Source organism: Hemicordylus capensis, chromosome 6 (assembly GCF_027244095.1).
Source record: "Hemicordylus capensis ecotype Gifberg chromosome 6, rHemCap1.1.pri, whole genome shotgun sequence".
Taxonomy (NCBI): domain Eukaryota; kingdom Metazoa; phylum Chordata; class Lepidosauria; order Squamata; family Cordylidae; genus Hemicordylus; species Hemicordylus capensis.
In genome coordinates this window covers 58,882,764-58,908,758 of record NC_069662.1, presented here as the reverse complement: position 1 = coordinate 58,908,758, position 25,995 = coordinate 58,882,764, and the positions used below count along the sequence as shown (strand labels likewise).

Sequence of the window (25,995 nt, the reverse complement as noted above, 5' to 3'; positions counted from 1 at the left end):
TAGCTCAGTATTGTCTTCACAGACTGGCAGCGGCTTCTCCAAGGTTGCAGGCAGGAATCTCTCTCAGCCCTATCTTGGAGAAGCCAGGGAGGGAACTTGAAACCTTCTGCTCTTCCCAGAGCGGCTTCATCCCCTGAGGGGAATATCTTGCCGTGCTCACACATCAAGTCTCCCATTCAGATGCAACCAGGGCAGACCTTGCTTAGCTATGGGGACAAGGCATGCTTGCTACCACAAGACCAGCTCTCCTCTCCTAAACTTTGCATGCATACCATTGATGGAGAGGGGGCCTATAGCCTTTCCCAAGGGCTGTTCAAAGATATCAAAAAGGTACACAGATACCCTAACTTTGGAGTTCTGTGTAGGTCGAGGAAGCCATGGTCGACTCTGCACGCCAAGGGGGTGCCTGGGGTTGCAACAGACCCCCCGTGGACAAGATCTCAGCAGGACCAGGGACGTATGATTGGTATTCTGTATCTTCTTTAAGCTATTATTGAGCTTGGCTTCATAAAACCTCTGCTAGCCATCACATTGGGTGGGAAGGGAAGCTTCTGGGTGGGAAGCTTCTGATCTGAATCTTGTAAGGTTCTGAAAGGGAGCTGCAAGAGGAGGGAAGGCTTTGCAATGCCCCCCCCCACTTGGTGGTTGCTGTGGCAACACAGCCATTCCTCTCCCTCCCTGAATCTTCCCGCCCCCTGCCGGCACGGAAGCTGAGGGCAGGGAAGTTGGAGCAGCAGGAAGTCAGTCAATATACTTCCTGCTGCTCCCTTTCCCCTGCCCTCAGCCTTTTGAAAAGGCAGGAGGTGGGAGGACAGGGCAGAACTGCGGGAGGAGAAGAGAAGAGCAAGGGCAGCAGGGGCACCATGATAAAAATATGTTTGGGGATGGTGGCAGTGGTGGTCAGGCAGGGATTGAAACTCAAGGAGGCTGGTTTTTAGCAGCCAGTTGGGAGGTCTCCACAATCCTACCCTCTGAGCTCAGTTGGATCAGCTGTCCATCCAAGTCTATGATAGATTTTGAATGAGAGTGGAAGATTCGATAATGCCTTCAGTTCAAGTTATCTCTTTTAAGGAAGGAAAAAGATTAACATTCTAATGAAGTTCCTTTAGCGGCTGCTCAGCGGTGGAGCAATATTGGTGATGGCCTATGTCTAAATGCTTTGGTGGGCCACCACCACTGCCACCACAGCCCGCCCACCTGCCACTGGCCTCTGCTCACCACTACAGTCACAGCCAGGTTAAATTCATTCGCTGGCTATAACATGGTATCATGATGTCACCACCCTGGCATGAGCCCATCTCAGGGATAACAGGTGCTGGGCAGTGACATTATTATACTGTGTTACAGCTGGCAAAGAGAAGCCAGCAAGCCTGAACAGTGTCAGAGAGCAGAGGTCACAAAGGCCAGTGACGGGGGGGGGGGGGGGGGCTGCACCAGAGGCAGTGGATGGTGGGTGAGCAAGGCCTCTCCCCTCAGCCCCCATCCGGCGGGTCCCCTGGTAGCCCATGTGCAGAGCACACAGGTATTCAACGATGGATCTGTCCCTGCTGCTGCTAAAGTTATGATTGTAAAGTGACTGAGGGACAGGAGTATGCACGCCCGGCACGCCCGATGCACAGGTCTCCCCATTTCAGAACAGGAACCAGAATGCTCTACAAAACCTCCGAAGCTTCCAAATGTTGTTCTGTATATAAGCAGAACTCTTGCTGCAGAGACCATGGAGGAGAAGAGGCGTGCCTTTCGGAGGTATGTATTTAATAATAATAATAATAATAATAATAATAATAATAATAATAATAATATAATAACAGCAAAAACAGAAATTTGTACAGCACTCTACAGATAATATAAGATTATTTACAAATGAACAGAGGTCAATCTTCTTAAGTTGCGCTTCCTCTCCCTTCAGCTTCGCTTCCTCCAGCTTCGCTTCCTCCAGCTTCACTTCACACACCCAAACTTCTGAAAATATAAAGTAGATAAATATAAAGTAGAGAAGCTGCTCCTAACTCTGCCAGATTGTTCCAGAGCAGAGGGGAGGGGAGCAATTTTCGTTGCTCTTTCCTTTCTCCATAAGTGCTCTTTTTACCTTCCAAAAAATCCCTCAGGGACATATTTTTGGAAGGCAAAGGATACTAACAGAGGCAGGGAGAACAGTGAACATGGCTCCTCCCTCCTGCTGCATGCACACTCTGCTGCTTGGGAAGATTCCGGATGAATTAGGAGCAGCCTCTTTTTCAGGGGCGTACCAGCCCGCCAGCGGCCCATGTGCGGCTGTGGCGGGTGCCCCGATAGCCCCACCCCCCACGTCTGATGTAAGATGCAGGGGATAGCCACTCCCCCGCATCTGACGTCAGACGCCGGGGGCATGGTCTGGCTCCTTAAGGCTCCATTCGGGAGTACAAAATGCTTTGTGCCCAAAAATGGCAATTTCGGAGGTTTTGTAACGAAAACAAAATCAAGAATTAAAAAACAGAGATTTTTGTTTCCAAATTGAAATGACTGTGTTTCAGACAGAATGCTTTGTTCTTCGGAAAAGCATTGCAATTCAAATTGATTTCTCTGATTCTCTCCACTCCAGCTGAGTCATTGAGTGATTAGCAGGAGAATGAATGAATCAATTTATTACAGCCCTAGGCCATACAGAGAACATACAAAAATTAAAACAAGATTAAAAGCAAAATATGCCAGCAGTAATATAATACATAATGATCATGACAAAACAATAGCTCCTAAAAATTAGATCTTAAACAGGATCTTAATCTAATAGCAACATAGAAGAATTTCGCCACCACCTTAGTAATCTCATTATCTTGATCCTCAAGACAAAAATTCAAATAAAAGAGGTCAGCTCTTCCTGGGAATTGCTCTAATAGAGGGAATATGAGTTCTTTCCTGGTATCAGAGTACAGGGAGCAATATAGCAGCACATGCGAAACTGTTTCAGGGAGGCCTGCACCACAAGGGCATAGGCCAAAATCTGACGATCCCTTGTTAAATCTTTTTTCCAAAAGGGCTGAAGGCAAGACATTCATAGGGGCCCTAGTGAAAGCTATCCTAAACTTTAACAAGTGTAGGGAAGCTAAATATTTCGCACCTCTATTCCCCGAAGGGGGCATGATACCAAAAAATAGAGGAGAGCAGGTCCTATTTCCCCTAGAAACAAGATTCTGGTCCTCAATGTCATGAAGACATTGTATAAGTGTAACCTTCGCCTTCGCATTTCCCATGAGTAAAATTTCAGAGGGAGATAGACCCATTTGCAGTATTTTGTTGTTAACATATGACAGCCAAGGGCTAGGAAAGGAGTCTCTCCATAGAAACAAAATAAAAATAAAAATAGGAGGGCTGCTGAATTTCCAAGCAAAGTTTAATCCATCTGGTGAAAGTAAGTCCTCATGCTTTAAAAAAAAAAAAATAGTAAGGGATCCAGATTCCAAACATAATGCTGAGTAAGGTACACATCTGGGTACCCCAAAGATAGCCCTAAGAAATAATGACTGAACCGTTTCCATCTCTGATATTACTCCCTGAATCCAAAGTGGGACGCCATAGAGTAATTGAGCTACAATCTTTGCTCGAAAAACTTGGAGAGCCATGGGTATATACTGGCCTCCTTTAGAATAGTAGAATCGCAAAAGAGCATTGAGAGTTTTACGAGCAATAGAGATAGAATACAATCTTTGAGATTTCCAGTTGAAATTATATTGGAAATGTATACCAAGGTATTTGAATTTATAAACCTGCTCGATATTTTCCTTGTTTACCACCCACTTATAAAGTTTCCTAGCTTTAGTGAAAACCAGGACCTTAGATTTCTCATCGTTAATAGATAAGTTATTGTCATTGCAATAATGGGCAAAGGCTGCCAGCAATCTAAGAAGACCAAGATGGGTCTGGGACAATAACACCGCATCATCCGCATACAACAACACTGGCACACGAATGTCAGCCAATTTGGGGGCGTGTGAATCTATCATTTCTAAACACTGCGCTAAATCATTGATAAAAAGATTGAACAATGAAGGGGCCAGAACACAACCCTGCCTGACCCCACGAGTGGCGGGGATTGAGTCAGTTAGTGCCCCATTGGGAGCATATCTGACTTGGATAGAAGAATTGACATGGAGCTGCATAATCAAGAATAACAATCTTTTGTCCATCGAGGATTTCCCAAGCTTAGACCATAATAATTCCCTAGGAATTAGATCGAAAGCAGCTTTTAAATACAGAAAAGCTGCGAAAAGTCTACCCTTGGGAGCACTAGAGTATTTACATGCAAGATGGTTCAGAATCATACAGTGGTCAAGTGTAGAGCGACCAGCTCTGAAGCCTGCCTGTTCGGTCCCTAGGATCTGCTGATCAGAAATCCATGTTTCAAGTTTAGATAACAAATAAAGGACATATACTGTGCCCACTACCAAAAGCAGGCTAATGGGCCTGTAATTAGACGGGTCAAGATGGGAACCCCGTTTGAAGACCGGAACCACTATTGTTATTCTCCACTTAGCAGGGAAGATACCTGTACTGTTTATTTCAGTAAACAAATTGGGGCCCACCAATCCACATTGGCTATCAAAACCTCTGGAAGAATAGCATCAGGACCAGGAGCTTTACCAGTTTTGAGATGGCTAAGCAAATCAACTATTTCACCTGACATAACCGGAGGCCATAAGGGTAGCACCTCAAATGAAGGTGGCACAGAGAGTTGCGTGGGTTGAGCATCATTATAGAGAGCATAAAAGTGGGAGTCCCATGTTCTGGCTGGAATCCTGCACAACATATTAGAATGGTTTGCCACCGAAACAATTTTCCAAAAAGCACGGCTGTCTTTTTGGTTTGTAGCCAATATTTGCTTGTCCCGGGTGTTTTTTAATGCCTGAGTCTTGGCAGATCTAAGGCTCCTTTTATAGGCCTTCTTTATCAAAAAATATGTTGGTGGAAGATTGTGATCTGAACTCAATCTATAATCTCTATATATGCCATTCAACTGATCACGCAGCCTCCTGCAATGCGAGTCAAACCAGTTATTAGGTCGTTTTCCATTATACACACAAAAAGAGTGTGGATAGCTAGAAAGCGAAATCTTTTGGAACAACATACCTTCTAGGTCCTCATATGCAATCATTGCTTGTGGACCCGGTTGATCTAATACAATTAAATTATACAAATTACTTCCCTCAGGGGAATCATATAAGGTATTCAGCTCATTTTCAATCTCCTTTGACCACCTGATTTTACAACCCAACTTAGCTGATCTTTGCTCAAACAAGCAAGGGAAAGGGGTGTCCCCCCTCACCCGAGGTAGATCTAAACAAGTGAGCATCGGGAGATGGTCACTAAAAGTTTGCTCGCCCACCTCAAAAGATGTAACCTGGGGGAGCAGGGAGCGGGAAACCATAACATAGTCAACTACACTACTCCCTCACAAAGAAATGAATGTATATTCGCCTGGAATATCTGGCGATATAGTACGATTTAGTAATACGAGCTCAAACATTCTAGCCAAGTGGATCAGTTGAACTCAAGACCTATTGATAACTTGATCTTTTGATTGCCGAGTTGGTGCAAGAGATCCCTCAATGCAATCCCCCCAGTTCCATAAATGAGAAGCCATTAAGGCGCTGTCATCTGTACCGCATCTAGAATTGTAATCACCCATAAGGTTGACCGCAGCATGCGGGTACTTTAGTATTGCTTCCATTATATATAAATCTAATTGTTGCCAGATATTATTGGATAAACTGGAGGTTTATATACATTGGGATATATACATTGAACAGCAATATATCCCCACTTAGAGCTTTAAGGAGAATAGTCATAGCATAGGGAGGAAGATCAGGCAAACGAATAGATTCGACGTTAAGGGCTAGTGATACACAACAAGCCAAACCCAGCTTAGACCTTCCCCTGTTGTTATCTGAATGGGCTTTCAATGCATGAACAATATAGCCACTAATATTCAAGTCTTCTTTGGACCAAGTCTCTTGAAACATTAAAATGTCCCATTGTTGCAAGAAGGTGATAAACTCCATATCAGACCTTTTCCCAAGCTACCCAGCTATGTTCCAACTAAGAATTTTCCAGTCAGATTGCCTACAATTTACATTATATTCCTCCAATTCAACGCAGGGATGTAAATCAGATGAAGTCTGAAGATAAGATATGCACAAATGGATTAGGTAAGTATGTGTTGTATTCAGTGTGATTGAAATGCAATCTGAGCTTGCAAAGGGATTTAGAAGAAAGCATTTTGAGACAGAAATACCCAAATATCTTTGGGAGCTCAATGCAATTCCAAAGCTCGTGCTAAAAGCCATGGTATAAAGTGCGTGGAGAAGGTTTTCGAGAAGCTGGTTAGGAAAGTTCTGAAATTATACAGGTTTTTCTTTCCAAAGGCTTAGAAAGAATCTCTTGACTTGTTCAGGGCTCTTTTGAAGAGCTCTTTTGTTTTTCTTCTGATTTTTATTATTTATAGTGGTGTCTAAGTTTTGATGCCCAAGTTGAGCAGTCTAATGTAATTTAGGCCACAATGTAATTTGGTGTGACATGATGTCTAAGCCAGTGGTTCACAACTTTTGCCATTGCAGGGACAGGTCATCCACATGGGACTACAAGAGACAAAAGGAGGGGGGTGGGGAATACACCTGTCGATCTATTGACATCTCCAGGAATCTTAGTTGCTTCTCTCTTTCTTGTAACCATGGTCCATGGTTTTGCACTTTCTTAAATGCAGTGATGATAAATCTCAACAATTCTGAACAGTAGGCTGATTTGTTTGGGCTACGGCTCACTCCACTTCCGTTAAATGAACATTTGAAGCTGTTCCATAGTACTGATGTGTTTGAGTAAACCAAAGTAACTCCATTTTACATAGAATACCAAAGCATTTCCAAGTTTGCTTAGAAAACCTAATTCTAACTTAAAGTAACCCCAGGCCAGCTCAAGGACACGGCCTCACATGATTATCTCTCTCCACTAAATTGTATCTAAAGAAACTTGGTTCTCACCGTTCTTTGCTGAGAAGTTAATAAAACAGGATGTAACCAAATAAGGAGTGATCACCAGATGAACAATGAATCATTCGCATGCGTACTAGATACTTAGTCCACCATTTTACTGCCACGTATACTATGTCAGCATCATTCAGATTGTCTGTATAAATGTAAGATGCACCTATAACCAATTTGTATTCAATGTGGAGCGTGAGCCCCATTGTCTACCTGCTTCTGCAGAGCATTAAACCAAGCCTCTAATTGATTCCCACTGTGTCTGTTTGATTGGCTTAAGGCGGACCCAGGGACGAACTGAATTCACATCAATTTGGTGCCGTGACAGTCAGATGTGACTCTGGGTGGACAGTCTGACCCATCACGGGGCAATGAGATCCAGCGCGCCTCACAGCATTTGTCTGTGGAGGATTCTCATGGGCCCGGGATGCACCAGTCGTCACAACGCGCCACATCTGGGAATCGAGGCAAGAGTGAATGAAAGTATGAACAGAGAGAGTGAGTGAGTAAGAGAGTGAAATCCAAAGACGTCTTTTGGTTCTCCTCAGCCCGTAGAGGGGCAAAGGGGGAAAAGCCCAGGGAGGGGCAATTTTCAGCCCGAGAAAAGGGGGGAAATCCTACAGCCGAAGAAGGGCTGCCCACGCAGGGGCACATTTAAGCCAAAATCCCGAGAGGGGAGAAAGCCAAAATCCCGAGGGGGGGGGGGGGGCAATTTAAGCCAAAAAGTCCAAGCAGGGGCGGTTTAATCTTTCAGCTCGAGAAGGGGAAAAGAGAGAGAGACAAAACAAAAACAAAAAAACCCCACAGCCGAAGTAGGGCTGCCTGGGAAGGAGTGACTTAAGCCAAGAGCCCAAGGAGGGGCAGCTTTGAGTCAGAAATAAATAAGCCCGAGCAATTCAAAGGGGGGGCTATGGGTAGCAGAAATAGCAAGTACACAAAATCTGAACGGATTTCATGTACACCTTTGGAGTGTGTGTTGAAAAATTGGGTGATTATCATGGGAGCAAAGAGTGCTCTTAGAAAACATGTTTTGAAATGCCTTTGTATGAAAGTTTGGCCACTATGAACTCGAGTCAGAGGCCTCCTGACTCCGAAAATAACATCCTTTTGCACTTGCCTCTGTTTTATAAGTGTTAAGGAAGGAAGAATTATTGTCTTTTGCAAAAATCATTTCTCTCTCTGTGTTCTGTTTCCAAGTTGCTTCCAAGCCTTGCCCGTGTGTTGCAAACAGTCTGCAAACAGTCTCTGCCACTGTCCTGTTGTAACCAAGCCAAAAGATAACTGTCCTAGCTGCAAAAGTTTCTCTGAACAAAAGGCTGCTTTTGTTCTCTTTTTCTTTTTTCTATCTCTCTTCAACTACTTGAGTTGGAAAAGAGGAAAGAAAATGGAGTTTTGAAGGAATGCATATGGGAATTGCAGACAAAAGGGGGAAAAAAACCTAGAAGGAAATACGTAAAAGGATTTTTGTTGGAGGTTGTTAACAACAACAAAAAGAAAAATGCTTGAAAAGCACCAGTAAGTTATAAGATTGTGATGTGGAAAGGTAATATAGAATTACAGGTTGTTTTCATGGATAACTGTGATAAGTTTGTTCTATTTAAGCTACTTTCTTAACTGAGTTTATGGCTAACATATTGAAAATGTTATAAAATTCTTTGTAATTCATATGAAGTTTTCTTTGTTTAGTCCTTTGTTCTGTGAAATACACAAGACGAGCCTGTGTGTGTGTGTGTGTGCATGTTTCTGAGAGGGAGCCCAAAGCTCTGGTTCTGTATAGGAATTCAACCCACATCAATTTTATAGCTCATCTCTGTGAAGATGAGGTTTCTGTTGTATTTATTCTGTTTATTCTGTTGTATTTGTGAATGTATTTATACTAGTGACATGTTTTGTTTTGTTTTTCCTTTCTGTAAACTGTTCCAGACCAAACTTGCTCTGACATTGAATTCCAAAATTCACAATTATTATATTAATTGAACATAAAATTGGTCATGGCCTGAGCAACACAGGGAACTTTCAGTGGTCGGCTGGCCAACTGAGGGCTGAATCTTCCCACCTCTGCAAAAGTGCTGCTTATGGCTAGCTAAATGCATTAGGCATGAGAGCAAGCTCTATTTCATTCATTCTTATGTTAAGTTGATTGTGATATTTCTGCCACTACTGAGTATCATAAGCCTTTATATGTTATGTTTACTGAATTCCTTAACAATGATCTATCTTATCTTACCTATTTCTGTGAACTCAAGAGGTTCCCTGAAAAGCAGTTGTGTTCCAGCCAGATTAATTGTGGGTGAGAAGGAAAAATGGATTTTAAGATAAATGAGTCTAATTGTATTACTGTCATGTTTTGCAAAATCTATGCAATATTTCTGCTAGTTGAATTTGATGTAAACTGAAAGCTACTAATCAAATGGTCTAAGGTTCAAAAAAAATTTTTAATTTGACTCATCCACCAGCCCTGCTTTGCCTTCACAGCAGCTGAATCTTAAAATCCCAGACATGAGATTTAATGAAAGGAATTTTGTTTTGCCAATCCTGCAAGTGGCAAGGAGTTCCAAAGCACCGGTTTGCAATTCACCTTGGAAATTTCCCAGCTAAAAGGGATTAGTCTGGGGCAGTAGATGGCTGACTCCCTCACACATGACCGAATATCATGTGACTTTGGTGAGGATCCTGGGGTTTCCATGGCTACTACTTTGTTCTTAATCCAGCTAATTTACTTCCTTTTGAGTCTACAGAAGACCAAGAACATGATTGCTTGCAAGCTGTGGACTGCATCTATGCCAAGCCATCCTGATCTTAAAGATGAACTGTACACAGATGGAGGCAGCTTCATGTAAGATGGACAACGTAAGCTGGCTATGGAGAAGTGACTGACAATGCTCTTTCTCCAGGTATCTCAGTCAGCACAGCTTGCAGAGCTCATCACCTTCAAGGTAATTTTTACACAACTCATGGGGCCACTTGGAAAGAAAGAAGATTTTAACAGTGGGAAACAAGGAAGTAAAATATGGGAGACAGATATCAGAACTCTAGACTGCTGTTACACTACTAGAAGAGGTTGCAGTCATCCATAGCAGAGGTCACCAGAGGAAAATGACCCAGTGACAAAGGGTAATTGGATGGCAGATGCTGCAGTTAAAACTGCTGCTCCTTCTATTCCTGTTTCCAAGCATCTTTGATTCCTGTGCTAACTATCTTGGCACAACCCCCCCCCCACATATTCAAAAAAAAAGGGACATCGACTTTGCACCACAGCAGGGGGGCGCATTTAGAAGAGGATGGCTGGTAAAGAACAGCAGATGGATGTGGAATTCTTGCAGAACCAATCCTTTGGTTTTTCCTAGTCAATACAAAGACACTTTTGTGCCTCTTGGATGTACCCTTTTGCAGAACATGTGGCATCAGCCTGTGTAATTTGTGTAGTAAACAATCCTACTTTACCAAGGTATAGTATCTCACTGGACATACTGTGTGGGCTATCTTTTTCCTTGTCTCGAGAGGTTGTTTTCGCTTTACAGAAATGTCAAACCCAAACTTGAATCCATCAGTGACTGGTTAATTATGAGGCTAAAGATGGAGAACTGGGACACCACAACTATCTACACATTACTGACGATGAAGTCAGTTATACTGGATGGAGATTGATTGCCCTGACAAAGGACTGTAAGTATGATTGTCAGCCAACGTAGTGCAGTGGTTAGAGTGCTGGATTAAGACCGGGAAAACCCGAGTCCAAATCCTCATTCAGCCAAGACACTTGCTGGGCGACACAGAGCCTACAACTCAAATGATTTGGCCTGCCTCACAGGGTTGTTGTAAGGAGGAAGAACAGGATGCAGAAGAGAATGTGAGATGCCACATGGGAACTGGACTTTGTTAGCAGTGACTGTGATTGACCTGAAAGGCTTTAATGCCTCCTCAAAACCCCAGACTCACAAGGGGGGGTGAAAAATGTGAATGCCTTTTTCTTTTTGACTTTATTGCTTTGCTATTGCCCAGGATTGCTGTTTTGTTCTCGTGATCAAAAACCAGCCTACAACACAAGCCAGCCAGCCTCCAAGAAGCACCGCCCCCCCCACACAGCCTCCCGCCTGGCCACCAAGCCTCAAATGAAGACATCATCCCCTGTTCTGGTCTTCAGGGAAAGGGGGGGCCCAGGGCAAGCAGGAAAACAAAAATATAAATTGGAAAAAGAAAAAAAATGCCAAAAGACCAAATTGAAAATAGCCTCAGGTTTTATCCATCCTTTGTATTATTTGCCTTGAAAACTTGACTTTTCCTTTTGTGCTAACGGTTGGCACCCAGAGACTTAGTCTCAGGATCCTGTCCCTACATGGGGGGGAGGGAATTGGCAACTCACTTGCCTGTCTTTCTCTCAAGTAAACAGGTTTGCAACCAACAGTGCCTTGAATTGTCTTTCCAAGAAGGATTGTTCCTCCCCAGATCGAAGGAATACCTGGATCCATCGCCAGAATGTGATCCCAAGGGAGTCTCCATCAACAGTGACCCAGGAAAACTAACAATCAGCAGCAGCAGCTACCCGGGGGCAGTCCCTATCTGCATTTCCAGTCCAACCCAATGGTGACAGAACGTCTATCTACTACCCTGTCCTGTGTTCGAGGAAGAAGGCCAAATGCACAGTTCATCTTCCTGCTTCAAAGTGTTATAGGAGAAGGATAGACAACAAACGCCTGAAGACTGCCTGATAACAAACAAGCAAGCCAATTTGTTCACTTTTCTGTGGAGTCATACACGTAACAGCATTTCCCTAAGCTGTAAAGCCCTGGAACCATCCTACCTGGGTAAGATACCTTGCCAAAGACACTATTTCTAATTCTGCCAAAGACACTATTTCAGATTGCCCACAAGGGGAGGGAGTCAAGGCTCCCAAACACATGAACATTTAAGCTTGTCTGTGGACACTAGCCAAACAAGCCAAAACAACACGGATCAGGATAGCCAAAATCCTGCAACGTTTTACAAGAGCATTTGGTTCTCAACTGAAGGACTAAAATATATTTTTCCTTACCAAGGACTTTTAGATTTTGAATTCTAAAGCTCTCCATGGCTTCCTTTTTGGCCACGACAGACTTTAGAGGACACTAAGGGGGGTGGGAGTTGATGATTTGCACCACTTTCTTATATTACTTTCTTGTAGTGACTATGTGCTATCATTATGTTGCAAACCTTGCTATCTCCTGTGCTGTAAGGTCATGGACCTCACATGCTTGCTCTCCAGTCATTTCCTTATTGTTTCACTTATATATTGTGCCAATCATCTCATTGTTTCAACCAGAGCATTTACCTGCAAGTCTGCACCTATCCCCAAGTTACTGATCCCTTTATGCTCTAAGACATTAAGCTGGCCCAAGCCTTACCTAAAATTTTATAGACACTTGTATTAATCAGTGTGATTATACATGACTTGTCATTGCTATCGCTTTCCACAAGCTGATAACCCATTAATCACCAGAAGCATCTGGTTCCACAATGCAAGACTGTTATTTATACTTTATTTGGGATAAAGATGGGTTAAAATAATGTTGCCTGCTATAAGTTGTATGATCTTTATATGTACACTTTGCTGTTATGTGTAAAATTTATATATATATATATCAAATCATGCCAGATATGGGTGGTTAAGGATATGTGTGTGTGATGTATAGAATTATATAATTATGTTTGTAGCTCTAGAATATTGTATGCAATGTGCCTGCCATAGCACATACCATTTCTGTAAAAACTATGCTTAATGCATCACAAATGTTTAAGGCATCCAAAAACCACATATGTTCCAAACCCTTTAGCCACACGAAACACAAAGTTCCATCAATGGGCAAGAACTATATTCCAAGATTAAGAGTTTGTGTGTTAGAAAGAGCTACTGTTAATATTTTCAAACAGTTAGGACTTTCATTAACTAATATGGAGAGCCTATTGATTTATGGGCAAAGAAGATAATTCTGGTTGTATTTTCTTTGTATTAATAATCACATGTTGCTGCTTACAATGCATTACAGCTTTAAACCAAATGTTTATGAGAACCTTTAAACCTTGCCGTAGTATAAGACCCATACATACAGCTGTACCTTTACAAACTTTAATTAAGACATCCTGAAGATTCAGGATGATCCAATTGTTTCAGGGGGGAATTGATGTGTTTGAGTAAACCAAAGTAACTCCATTTTACATAGAATACCAAAGCATTTCCAAGTTTGCTTAGAAAACCTAATTCTAACTTAAAGTAACCCCAGGCCAGCTCAAGGACACGGCCTCACATGATTATCTCTCTCCACTAAATTGTATCTAAAGAAACTTGGTTCTCACCGTTCTTTGCTGAGAAGTTAATAAAACAGGATGTAACCAAATAAGGAGTGATCACCAGATGAACAATGAATCATTCGCATGCGTACTAGATACTTAGTCCACCATTTTACTGCCACGTATACTATGTCAGCATCATTCAGATTGTCTGTATAAATGTAAGATGCACCTATAACCAATTTGTATTCAATGTGGAGCGTGAGCCCCATTGTCTACCTGCTTCTGCAGAGCATTAAACCAAGCCTCTAATTGATTCCCACTGTGTCTGTTTGATTGGCTTAAGGCGGACCCAGGGACGAACTGAATTCACATGAGTACCAAGGAAGTTTTATTGTATTTTATTTATTTTTTTACATTTTATATCCCACACTTCCTCCAAGGAGCCCAGAGCAGTGTACTACATACTTAGGTTTCTCCTCACAACAACTCTGTGAAGTAGGTTAGGCTGAGAGAAGTGACTGGCCCAGAGTCACCCAGCTAGTATTATGGCTGAATGGGGATTTGAACTCAGGTCTGCCTGGTCCTAGTGCAGCACTCTAACCACTACACCATGCTGCCTCATTGGTCTATCTTGCGATCTCAAATGACCTGTGGCCACTGTTCCATGGGGAGGGAGTGTTTTTATTGAAAGATTGCTTGAATCCACAAATGTGTTGTGCTGCTGTGCTAGTGCTACAGGGACAGGCTCCCCCACCCACTGCAAAATTCTCAAATAACTGTGCCAAAAAATTCAGTGTCGTTGTTGTTCATCATTCTCTTCACTCTTTCAACTTGTTTATGTGGGGCTTCAGGGGCAAAACAGTGGGTTGGGTGGCAGTGCCCCAAGGGCGGTGCACCCAGATTACAAATAGGGCAAAGTGCTGATTTCTTAGGATTTTTTGAGGTTTACACGCCTTTAAGATTTTTCTCCATAGGGAATAATGGAGGTTTCAGCAGCCCCATAACTCCACCTGGGGGGCACTGGGATGGCCTGAAACAAATGGTAGTGTAGTGCACAGAAGGTGCCAACCACCCCCCTGGATTGCTAACCCATTGGGGTACTGGGCTTTGTTGTTTCTGAAGTGTTGAGTTTCAATTCTCTGGTAGCAAATGAGATTTTTAATGAAAAACCATGCATCCACTCTCATATGCTACTAGAGAATCTACTCTCAGAACACCTCTAGAACAACAAAACCCTATACTTCATGGGTGGGCAACTCATGTGGGTGGTTGGCACCCTATGTGCACTACACCGCCACTTGCTCTGGGCCACCCCAGTGCCCTTCAAGTGGAGTTATGGGACTGCAGAAACCTCCATTATACCCTATGAGGAAAATATGAAAGACGTGTAACTTCATTAATTCTTTAAAAAAATCAGCCCTTTGCCAAATTCCTCTGAAAAAACTGTGGTAGCTTCCTTGTACCAACTCAGCACTACCACCAACCACATTCCACTCTGGGCCACCCCTCCCCCCCACATGAAGCTATACTTTTCCTGAAACCTCCATCATACCCTATGGGGGAAATCTAACAGATGCGCAAACTTCAAAAATTCACCAAATATCAGCAGTTTGCCCAATTCCTTTGAAATCTTTGTGGTAGCTTCCACTCATTGGGCACTATAACTCCCACCCACTCTTTTGACCATGTGACCCATTTTTAAATATGAATTAATTTGGATCCGGATTAAATCGGATAGAAAATACAACTGGGATGATTCGGAAGGCTTCATTTCGGACAAAATACAAAATGGGGTTGAGTCACAACTGGCATACCAATTTTCCCATACACGAAAAAGGTTGTGCAAATTGTGCACATGGGAAGATTTGTACTCTGAAATAACAAAAACGGAGAAGGGCATAATGACAATAGGAGGAGAGGTTTTGGAATATGAAGGCTGGGGAATGTGTGGGTAGCTAAAGAACATGGCCAGAGACTTATGCAGCACACAGAAGCTCTGTCCATTGAACACTGGAGGATTTGGCAGACACTATTCGCATACTTTCAACTTTTCATCTACTGCCTTAAGGGCTAAATAATTGTTTTGTTTTTTAACATGGAAGTGGACACCCAAATCCTGCATTTGAGACCAGGTCCTGTGTCTAGAATCCCAAGACTGCAGAATCACAGAAACCAGGCATTCCTGAGCAAGGCTTACCGTTTTTCTTGAGGGGTGCCATGCTTAGCTGCAGAACGCTGAGAGCAGATCTGTTTGTCAAGAAAAAGAGAGAAAAGATCATGAGCAACCAACCACCACGTAAAGATTTCCTGTAGCTGGCCAGAGCCAATGATTTGGGTGGGAAACTAAGACATTGGTTGGTTAGCATTCCTATAATTATAGTCCTCCTAAAAAAGAGAGGTGTTGGAGCTCATTGTTGCTTGGATCTCCCAACTCTAATCCCTGTTGTGAGGACATGCCTGTGGTTATTCAGGGGTGAGGGAAAGACACTGAACGTGCTCAGAGGCCCTACTGTCTTTGCACGATTCAGATCTGAGCTCTGGGATTAGAAACAGCAGCTGAGTCCACCAGAGGTTGAGGCAGGATGAACTCTGGCTCAATTTAAAGCTCTCTACAAAGCATGAGTATTTGGCATATCCAATGTGATAGTAGTTCTTCCTCAGCTGGAGGGGACCGTGTCTTTGGGGGACATTCGCTTCCCATCCCAAGCCCTTGGATATGGCAGTTAATAACTCCAACTTAAAAATGCATTTTAGCTTACCTCAGTCAGCCCAATTACTGAAATGATAATTATTATCACTGCAGTCACTGAAATAGCAAACAACAGCTTTTTGCCATAGCCATATTCTTGGATTCCCTGACTTCCAATCTGCAAGGTGGGACAAAGAGAAGGAAAATGGAAAATAGGCTTTTTTGTGTTTCTACTTTTTCTCTCCTCAGAATAAAAAAAAGACCACTTGTATTGCTCTCTGTAGAGCTTGCTCTCATATGGGCATATGCAATTGTCTTATACCAAGTCAAACATTGGTCCATTCAGCCCAGTACTGTCTACTCCATTTTACAGCTGCTCTCAGCCCTGAAGCCTTAACTAAGATGCTAGAGATTAAACCTGAGCTCTCCTGAATGCAAGACATGGGGAATTGCCAAACAGAGAACCACTCTATTTGAAAACTGAAGTTCACACAATTTCTCCACGGGGTGATCTGCCGAGTTTGTTGGCCATCGTGCAATATCACAGCATTACCTGCTGACCATCTGCTACCAATCTATGACGGAAATCAAGTCTTTTGAGACCATCACAGATTGGCAGCAAATGGCCAGCAGGTGGTGCTGTGAAATTGTGTGATGGTTAGTGACATCATCGGAAGGCATCATGCAGAAGTGGTAAGAATCTCCATTTTCAAACACAATATTTCTTCATCTGGAAACACCCATGATCTGCCTCAGCCACATGCTTCCTCTCAGATGCAGCCACAGGGTGTTTGCAGGCCCTAGAGAATGAACTTTTTGGCCTCTGTTTTCCTTATTAAATGTCATAACGTATAATTAAGAATCTTCTTTGCTCCAGCACCACAGTTTGTAACCTGCACCTGAGCTCCTCTGTTTCTGCTAATTTCCTGTTGCTGTTGTTTAATTTTAATTTGTTCCTCTTCATCATCCATTAGTCTCTATGTTGCTATGTTATAAAAACAGGTATACAAGAAAAAGGCTTAAGATTTGCATTCCTTCTTAGAATACCTCTCAAACCAAAGTTCAAAAGCAAATACTGAACATTTAGAAAATCCTACAATCCAGGATAATTTCTGATTCCAGAGAGCTGAAAGTGGTATGATTGAGCCATTGTCATTCATACTGTGCAAAGTCATTTTTATGGCACAGTGTCTTCTTTGGTCAAATAGGTTTTGCAGGTGTTTATAGTTCAAGGTGCAAAAATCGCCCCCATTCAAGGGAGGTATGTGTGAGTGTGAGAAAGGGAGAGCGAATGAGCGAGAGAGAGCATGAGAGCACACAGGCCATGTGGATTCTTTCATTCCACCTTGAGTTCTCTTCAAAACCATATTATCAGCTTTCTAGTATGTGCAAAAACCTCATTCCACTCTACTTTGTCCCTTTCAACCCAGATCAACCTGACTCTGCCTCTCCTTGCCTTTGATTTCTTGCTTCTTTACATGCTGTGGCCCTTGGCTGCAGGCCATATCCACAGATGCTGATCCCTTGAGCCAATTTGCACCTACCCAGTCACAGCTGAGTGGCCCACTAACCACTTTCAGCCATTTTCCAGGAAGGAGTCAAACCAAAACTCAACCTAAACTGAAAAACTGGTTCAGAATTGTGTTCAGTGTACCAAAACTGCACCCAAATCTAAACTCTTGGTTGCCTTGAACTGGAGCCAAACCCCTTATCACAAAAAGTGGCAACTAGTTTATTTATTTATTTAACATAATTCTGTACTGCCCCAAACTTGTGACTCTGGGTGGTTTACAATTAAAATCATTTAGAAATTAAATCAATTAAACAATTAAAATCATTTAAACATTAAAATCAACATTAAAATCATTTAAAATTCCACATTAAAAATATTAAAACTATAAATCTAACTAAAAACCTGGGCGAATAAATATGTCTTCACAGTGACTTTTTAAAAGTTGCCAGAGATGGGGAGGCTCTTATTTCAACAAAAGGCTTTTGGTTAAAAAAAAAGTGGCTAAATAATGTGGTTCAAAAAACCCTACTTAATTGTACGTTTTATATTTTATTTTCCTGTTCTTTTAATCCTGTTCCATGTATTTTGTTTGTAAAAACCATTAACAGAAATGAAAAATTCTGTTAAAATTTTAAAAATACATTAAAAAGATTATATATATATATATATATATATATATATATATATATATATATATATATATAAGAAATATATCATTCACACAACCACTGGGGCAGGGGATAGGGAGGGCGGGGGGAGAGGCAGGATCACAACTACCTTTCCCTGCACAACCTCCATTCCCTCCCAGGCTCACCATTCATCTGCCTGTCCACATGACCGCCACTGCAATGAGCAGTGCAGCAATCTGGAGGCTGGGAAAGCAAAACCTGGCCTCCAGGAATTCCACAGTGCACCACACGAGCAGCACTGTGCATTGAGAAACTCTAGAGGCTGGCTTGTTCCTTCCCTTGGTGTCTATCATTAAAATGGTTGCCAGCAGCCTGAAAGGAGCTGTCAGCAGCCCAGTTGCCCACATGACCAGATGGTGAGGGAGGAGGGTGCATGGACACCCTCCTACCTCACCTGGACTACCCAGTCGAGGACTGCTGGGATTGGGACCGATCATGGTGCTTCTCATGAGCAGCTCTACCCAGGTTGGGCTGCACTGGCCCAGCTAGAGCTGGTCGTAAGAATGACCTCATTGTTTCTCAAGTGATATCATGGTACTTATTTTACAGATACAAGTGAGAGTTTGATATTCTTATTCTGCACGAGAGTTTGACATTATTCTGCATGAAATATATTCTGCAAAAAGGGTTTGGTATTTTCTGCATGAAATAAATTTAAATTGATTCAAAACCAATTCAAATTGACCGAATCAGTTACCAAACCACTTTTTAAAGGCAGTGTCTAAATCAGAACTGCGTGTATTGAATTTTAAAATAAAGCATGAACAACAAACCCAAATGTTTAATAGGCTGACTCTATGCTTTCAAGAAGCCAGTGCCAGGTGAATTCCCATTGCCTCCCACTGTTCACACCCAGTGAGCAGCTTTGGAGCCACATCCAGGTCAGCTGATTGTTGCCCAAGCTCCCGACAACCCATTAGTAGTCTTGACAACCCCTCAGGCTTGACAAGGTTTGCCTCTTACCTCAGATTTCCCCAGTTTTCTTGGACTTCCTGTGGCCAAGTTGGAGACATACTTCATAGACAAGAAGTATGACTTCCACAAGGCGGAGTTATCCATGAAGTTTTCTCTCTCACTGAATAGTTTCATGAGGAGACCTGTTCTGGAGATTAGCGTAGCACAGGCCAACTGGACCCTGGACACTGTACAGTCCATTTTGAGGATACAGAGAGTGTGGGATATGAGGTTCCTCACTGGTGTGTTTGGGATAAGGGGCGATAGCCGCTTGTTCAGCTCAGCTTCAAAAAGGTCCCCTTGAAGCAAGTAGTCATCATCAGTGGGCAAGATGTTCAGCTTGTGGCGAGCAGTGGTCTTCACTTCATGATGCTCCCAGTGTGTCTCATGGGAGGCCTCTGTGTCATCTCCTGGGATTTGGGGTGCCTCTGCATTATCTTCTGGGATTTGAGGCACACCACCTTCCTGAGTTCCACGCATGAGCTGCTGGAGCAGCGCCTCCTTTGACATTAATGGTGCATTGTCTAATGTCTGCTCTGAGTTTCCTTCACTAGGTTCATTTTGGGAAGAGCTGGACGTACCCTCCAGCAGCAAACTCTGACTAGTGGGACTAGTGGTGCTAGTGGTAGTAGTGGTGGTGGTAGTGGTGGTGGTAGTGGTACTGGGAGCCGCTGTTTCTTCCTCATGCAGAGAGCGGTCTTGCTGGCTTGACTCACTGACATGTTTCAGAATGATAAGTATGTAACTTATCAAGTCTTCTGTAACTTGTTCTCTGAGTGTCATCTGTAGCAAATTGGCCAGCATGTACAGCTTTTTCAGTTCAGACGTGTCATTCCACTTGATTTGCAGAACCTCTTCAGGTTTCAGCTTACCTAATTCCTGGACCGATTTCAAAAGGTGTGGGTTGAGTTCACCTAAATTGGTGTTTCTCTGCCTCACGGTGACCTTCATTGTTATGTTGCTGTGTAAAGGTTTCTCAGGCACAATGTTTAGTGTACTGCTGACATTCAGCTTCCTGATTTCCAACGTCTTCATGACTTCTTTTTGCATCCTGTTCAAAGCCTCATCTTTCTCTGCTCAGAAAGAAGAAGAAAAGGAACATTATCATCCAAAGTCCAGAGGCACTTGATGCTCAGATTAGCACGTTGCAAGAAGAGAAGTTGTAAAGGGACAAATGTATTAGTGCATATCATCCTGTCAATTACATGCAGAGCAAGGATGCAACAGTTAGCAAGAAAACAAACTAACAGGATTTCCCAACCAATTGCATCGGTGCAGCAGGGAATTGCAATTTTTGATGCCCCTCCCCCTTCCCCAGAAAGTCCTCTGTGACACCCAGAAATATGTCCCTGAGAATTGCACAGCCCTCAGGGACATGTTTTCAACTGGCACAGAGGGCTTCCAGGGGAAGACATCAAAAACTGCAGTTTCCCCACTACGGTTAGTTGAGAAGTTCTCTTAGGCTGCTTTCTTGCTGCACTGGGGCAGCTTTGCTCTATGTGTCAGCTAGTCAGTGCAGCAAATCATCCTGGATTTTTGGATTGTCAACCGATCTGCAAGGGAGGAAGAAGCTGTGGAACTCGTTTGCCTGGTCTAAGTGGCGGTGGGATTTAGGGTACAAGGAGAGCTGGAAACATTATGAATATATGAATGCGGCTGCCTCATAAGGAGTTGAGATCACTGGTCTGTTTAGCCCAGTACTGAGTACTCTGATTAACAGATTTTCAAGATCTCAAGCAAACCGCACTTTCCGAGACGTACCATCTAAGTCAGGCCTGCTCAGTTTTGGCCCCCTTGCTGTTTTTGAACTACAGCTCCCATAATCCCCCATTACAGAGGCCAATAGCCAGGGGTTATGGGAGTAGTAGGCCAACTACTACTGCAGGAGGGCCGAAGTTGAGCAGGCCTGATCTAAGATCTTCTAACTGGAGAAGACAGGAACTGAACCTCTTGCATGTAAGCCATGTGCCCTCCCACCAAGCTATGCCCCCCTCCCACCATGGCTGGAGTTTGGAGCTGGCTGGCAGAGATCCTAAGAGGATTCTGGAGAAAAGCAGTTTTTGGTTTCAGGGCGATGTTTTGCTTTGGGGGCAAAGTTACTGTACATCCAGCACTGCTTGCATCTATGCTGGCTTGACTGATTGACATTTTTCGGAATGATAAGTACTCGGACAGTCAAATCAGCAGCGTCATTATCCACCATGATGGAAGCTGTCAACAAGGGGAAGCTAGTTGTGGACTGCATAAGAGACCGCTTCCAAGCAGACCGGCGTGCTCCTTGGCGAGGTCCCCCTTGCCCGCCCCTCTTATCTTCTGTAACTTGTTCTCTGAGTGCCATCTGTAGCAAATTGGCCAGCATGTACAGCTTTTTCAGTTCAGACGTGTCATTCCACTTGATTTGCAGGACCTCTTCAGGTTTCAGCTTACCTAATTCCTGGACCGATTTCAAAAGGTGTGGGTTGAGTTCACCTAAATTGGTGTTTCTCTGCCTCACGGTGACCTTCATTGTTATGTTGCTGTGTAAAAGTTTCTCAGGCAAAATGTTCAGTGTACTGCTGGCATTCAGCTTCCTGATTTCCAACGCCTTCATGACTTCTTTTTGCATCCTGTTCAAAGCCTCATCTTTCTCTGCTCAGAAAAAAGAAGGAACATTATCATCCAAAGTCCAGAGGCACTTGATGCTCAGATTAGCACGTTGCAAGAAGAGAAGTTGTAAAGGGACAAATGTATTAGTGCATATCATCCTGTCAATTACATGCAGAGCAAGGATGCAACAGTTAGCAAGAAAACAAACTAACAGGATTTCCCAACCAATTGCATCGGTGCAGCAGGGAATTGCAATTTTTGATGCCCCTCCCCTTTCCTCAGAAAGTCCTCTGTGACACCCAGAAATATGTCCCTGAGAATTGCACAGCCCTCAGGGACATGTTTTCAACTGGCACAGAGGGCTTCCAGGGGAAGACATCAAAAACTGCAGTTTCCCCACTACGGTTAGTTGAGAAGTTCTCTTAGGCTGCTTTCTTGCTGCACTGGGGCAGCTTTGCTCTATGTGTCAGCTAGTCAGTGCAGCAAATCATCCTGGATTTTTGGATGGTCAACCGATCTGCAAGGGAGGAAGAAGCTGTGGAACTCGTTTGCCTGGTCTAAGTGGCGGTGGGATTTAGGGTACAAGGAGAGCTGGAAACATTATAAATATATGAAGGCGGCTGCCTCATATGGAGTTGAGACCACTGGTCTATTTAGCCCAGTACTGAGTACTCTGATTAACAGATTTTCAAGATCTCAGGCAAACCGCACTTTCCGAGACGTACCATCTAAGTCAGGCCTGCTCAGTTTTGGCCCCCTTGCTGTTTTTGAACTACAGCTCCCATAATCCTCCATTACAGTGGCCAATAGCCAGGGGTTATGGGAGTAGTAGGCCAACTACTACTGCAGGAGGGCCGAAGTTGAGCAGGCCTGATCTAAGATCTTCTAACTGGAGAAGACAGGAACTGAACCTCTTGCATGTAAGCCATGTGCCCTCCCACCAAGCTATGCCCCCCTCCCACCATGGCTGGAGTTTGGAGCTGGCTGGCAGAGATCCTAAGAGGATTCTGGAGAAAAGCAGTTTTTGGTTTCAGGGTGATGTTTTGCTTTGGGGGCAAAGTTACTGTACATCCAGCACTGCTTGCATCTATGTGCTTGCTTTGTGATCTCTGTGTGCTTGCTTCTGCACCCCGCTAAGTGACCCCCAAATTCCAAGAAAGATGCCTTCTGTGAGAATGTTCAGGTTGCAGTCTTAGTGTGCACATAGGGTACTTTCCAGACACAATCAACTGTGTGAAGCTGAAAGTTTCTGCTTAAGTTCAGAGTGGGTTCTTACTGATAGTACAAATGTTCCCAATAGCTTCTAAACTGCTTTCTATGAAGATCTTATTCTCTGACTACACACTGATCAAAGACCTTGCTCTATTTTCTCAGCAGCACCTGCCAGCCTATGCTTACAGTCCCCACATTGTAAAAGAATGGAATGCAAGTGCTGGCCAACTGGTGGCGCTGAGAAAATAGCACAAGGTCTGTGAGCAGTGTGTAGCCAGAGAATAAGAAGCAGCTACTAAGAAGCAGCATGGAAGCCTATGGGAGTATGTGTAGTGTCAGTAAGAATCCACTTAAACGTGTACCATTTATTGCTGCTGGAAGCAGCATAAATCTCAGCTTTATTTGTTTTAAAGGAAGTTTTTAGCTGTTTGAAAATCTATAAGTGTTACTGGCAAAATCACAACAAAGAGCCTTGTAGCTATATTAACACAATGGAGAGAGAGAGAGAGAGAGCGCCACCTGCCATCTCTTCCCCAGTTGCTCATTCTGTCTCTCAACAGCATAGTGGGGAAGACGCTTTTCTCTCCGGGAAAAGAGAGAACAGGAGTGTGGTCAAGGGAACCAGAGAGACCAGAGCACCCAGGGCTGTAGTTTCATGGATCCTGGTCCAACAAAAGCAATACGCATGTGACTGCTGAATCAAGCAGCATGGCCAATGTGGACAGAGGTAGAACATTCATGGGGATACTGAGCAGCAAAGAAACATGTGCCTTGACAGCAGACCAGACAGCAGCGATATAGGAAGATGCTGAAAGGCATCATTTCATCCTGCATGAGAGATGGCCCTGGTAAACCCCTCCTGTATTCTACCAAAGAAAACCACACGGCTCTGAGGTCTCCAGGAGTCAACACTGACTCTTGCTCTCTGGAGTACGATTACTGGTTTGGCAATCGAAGCTGAAAAATAATTTGAGTCCCAGGCAGCTGACACCCCCAGAAAAGTATAGTAAGGGCCTCTAGAAAGTATTGCCCTTACACTTTCAGAGGTCACTCTGCACAAAATACAAGGAGGAAGGATACATATTTTTTACCGAGGGAAGAACTCCAGAAATCAAAGCACACCTGTAAAGGTCCAAAAATTATTTTATCTCCAAAAGGAGACATTCGCAGATCTGCTTTGAATTTTATGCAGTTATGGTCATTGCCATGTGAGGTGTTCTTTATTAGTACATTCTGCCAATGAGCTCATTTTGCAACATTTCTTTTTCTGCTTAGAGGGAAAATTGTGAAATGCTCTTTAACCAGGGGTGTAGCAAGGTTGGAGTGGGCCCAGAGACAAGATTTTAAAATGCCCCTCCTCACTGAAGCTCAGCTCATGAAGTAAAGAAATCTTAAATGAGGCTAAAGAAAGAGATAGAGGGGGGGGGATGTATATATTTCAAATATTCATAAAAAATCGTAGGAGTGTCCGATTGCTTTGGGGTTTGGGTGGTTTTTGGAACCCATGGGTGCTCCACAATGGGGAATAATGGTTTGGTTCGAGTCCCATTATACCCTAAGAGAAAAAAGTAAAAATAAAATTCAAAAATTCATTAAAAATCGCACGAATGTCCGATTGCTTTGGGGTTTGGGTGGCAGGTCTCCATGGGTGCCAGATACCACCCCACCCTCTTTTGGAGGTTTGAACCAGTTCAAAACAGTTCAAAATGGTTCAAATTCAAACTGAACTGGGGGAGGTTCAAGCAAAACCAAAACCGAACCTCCCCCTCCTGGTTCAAACCTGGTTCGAATTCGAACCAAACCGGGCAAATTGGTTTTGTGCACACCCCTACCCCTGGTCTCTCTGATTTCTTTGACCACTGTCCTGCCCTCTCTTTACCCAGAGAGAAAATCATCTTCCCCACTATGCTGTTATCAGACAGAATGAGCAACTGGGAAAGAGATGGCAGGTGGCTCTCTCTCTCTCTCTCTCTCTGATGGTGAGAAGGATTGGACTACTGGCACTGCCCTTAAAGAGAATGCAAGCTACCAAATTCTACCCACTTGCCTGCCCTCTGTTGGGTGGGGCAGTGGGGAAGATTGGGCTTGCTGGACCCAATGCCCGCCACATGTTGTCTAGAGAGAAAACACAGAGATGCCCATAGAGCAGGCCTGCTCAATTTAGGCCCCCAGCTGTTTTGGACTACAACTCCCATTATCCCCAGCCACAGTGGTCAATAGCCAGAAATTATGGGAGTTGTAGGCCAACACCTGGAGGAGGGCCAAAGTAGAGCAGCCCTGCAATAGAGGCAGCTGTTTGTAGAAGGAGCAACCTCATCTTTTCACCTACTCTTTTGTACCCTATGAGAAAAAATAAAAATAAAATTCAAAAATTCATTAAAAAATCGTACGAGTGTCCGATTGCTTTGGAGTTTGGAGGCTAGGTACCCATGGGTGCCAGATACCACCCCACCCACTTTAGGAGTTACAAACCAGTTCAAACTGGTTTGAACTGGTTCGAATAGAACCACCCCCCGTTTGGTTTGAATTTGAACCTGCAGCTTGAACCTGATGGCTCGTTTGGTTTGAATTCAAACCATCAAACCACCCCTGTTCGAATTCGAACTGGTTCAAATTCGAACTGGTTCGCACATCCCTAACCAGGGGATCCAGGGCTGTAGTTCCATGGATCCTGGTGGAACAAAAGCAATACGCATGTGACTGCTGAATCAAGCAGCATGACCAATGTGGAAGGAAGTAGATCATGCATAGGGATACTGAGCAGCCAAGAAACATGTGCCTTGACAGCTAGAGGGTTATGCAGTCAATTACAGGGAGCTTGACAGTCTCCACACAACTAAGATTTGACTATGAGTTATTATTAGTAGCGATGCAGCTTATTGATTAGTAAGATCATAGCGCACTTCACACCATCGGTAGTACTTGGGTAGGAGATGCATCCTACACAAGTTTGGGAGCTGTGTGCACTCCCGTTGAGCAGTCATGTGTGAGTAAAAAGCAAGTGTGGGGGGAGTGATTGTCTGGGAAGCAGTAGCTGGGGAGGAAGATTCCCCCCCCCACCACCTTATTAAAGAG

At 43.6% G+C, this 25,995-nt stretch overlaps 1 protein-coding gene across 6 annotated transcripts in view; it reads right to left on the bottom strand.

Moving 5' to 3' along the window:
• LOC128329273 (leucine-rich repeat-containing protein 37A3-like) overlaps nt 1–25,995 on the bottom strand; it is a 115,112-nt gene that overhangs the window by 72,913 nt on the left and 16,204 nt on the right. For 4 of the 6 annotated variants that reach the window (XM_053260147.1, XM_053260149.1, XM_053260152.1 and 1 more), the window contains 2 exons: nt 21,550–21,750; nt 19,995–20,195 (listed from right to left, as the gene is read on the bottom strand). In XM_053260147.1, the coding sequence (XP_053116122.1) occupies nt 19,995–20,195; nt 21,550–21,750 (402 nt within the window). The remainder of the gene's footprint in view (nt 1–19,994; nt 20,196–21,549; nt 21,751–25,995) is intronic. The other 2 variants (XM_053260150.1, XM_053260148.1) reach the window with 2 other exon arrangements.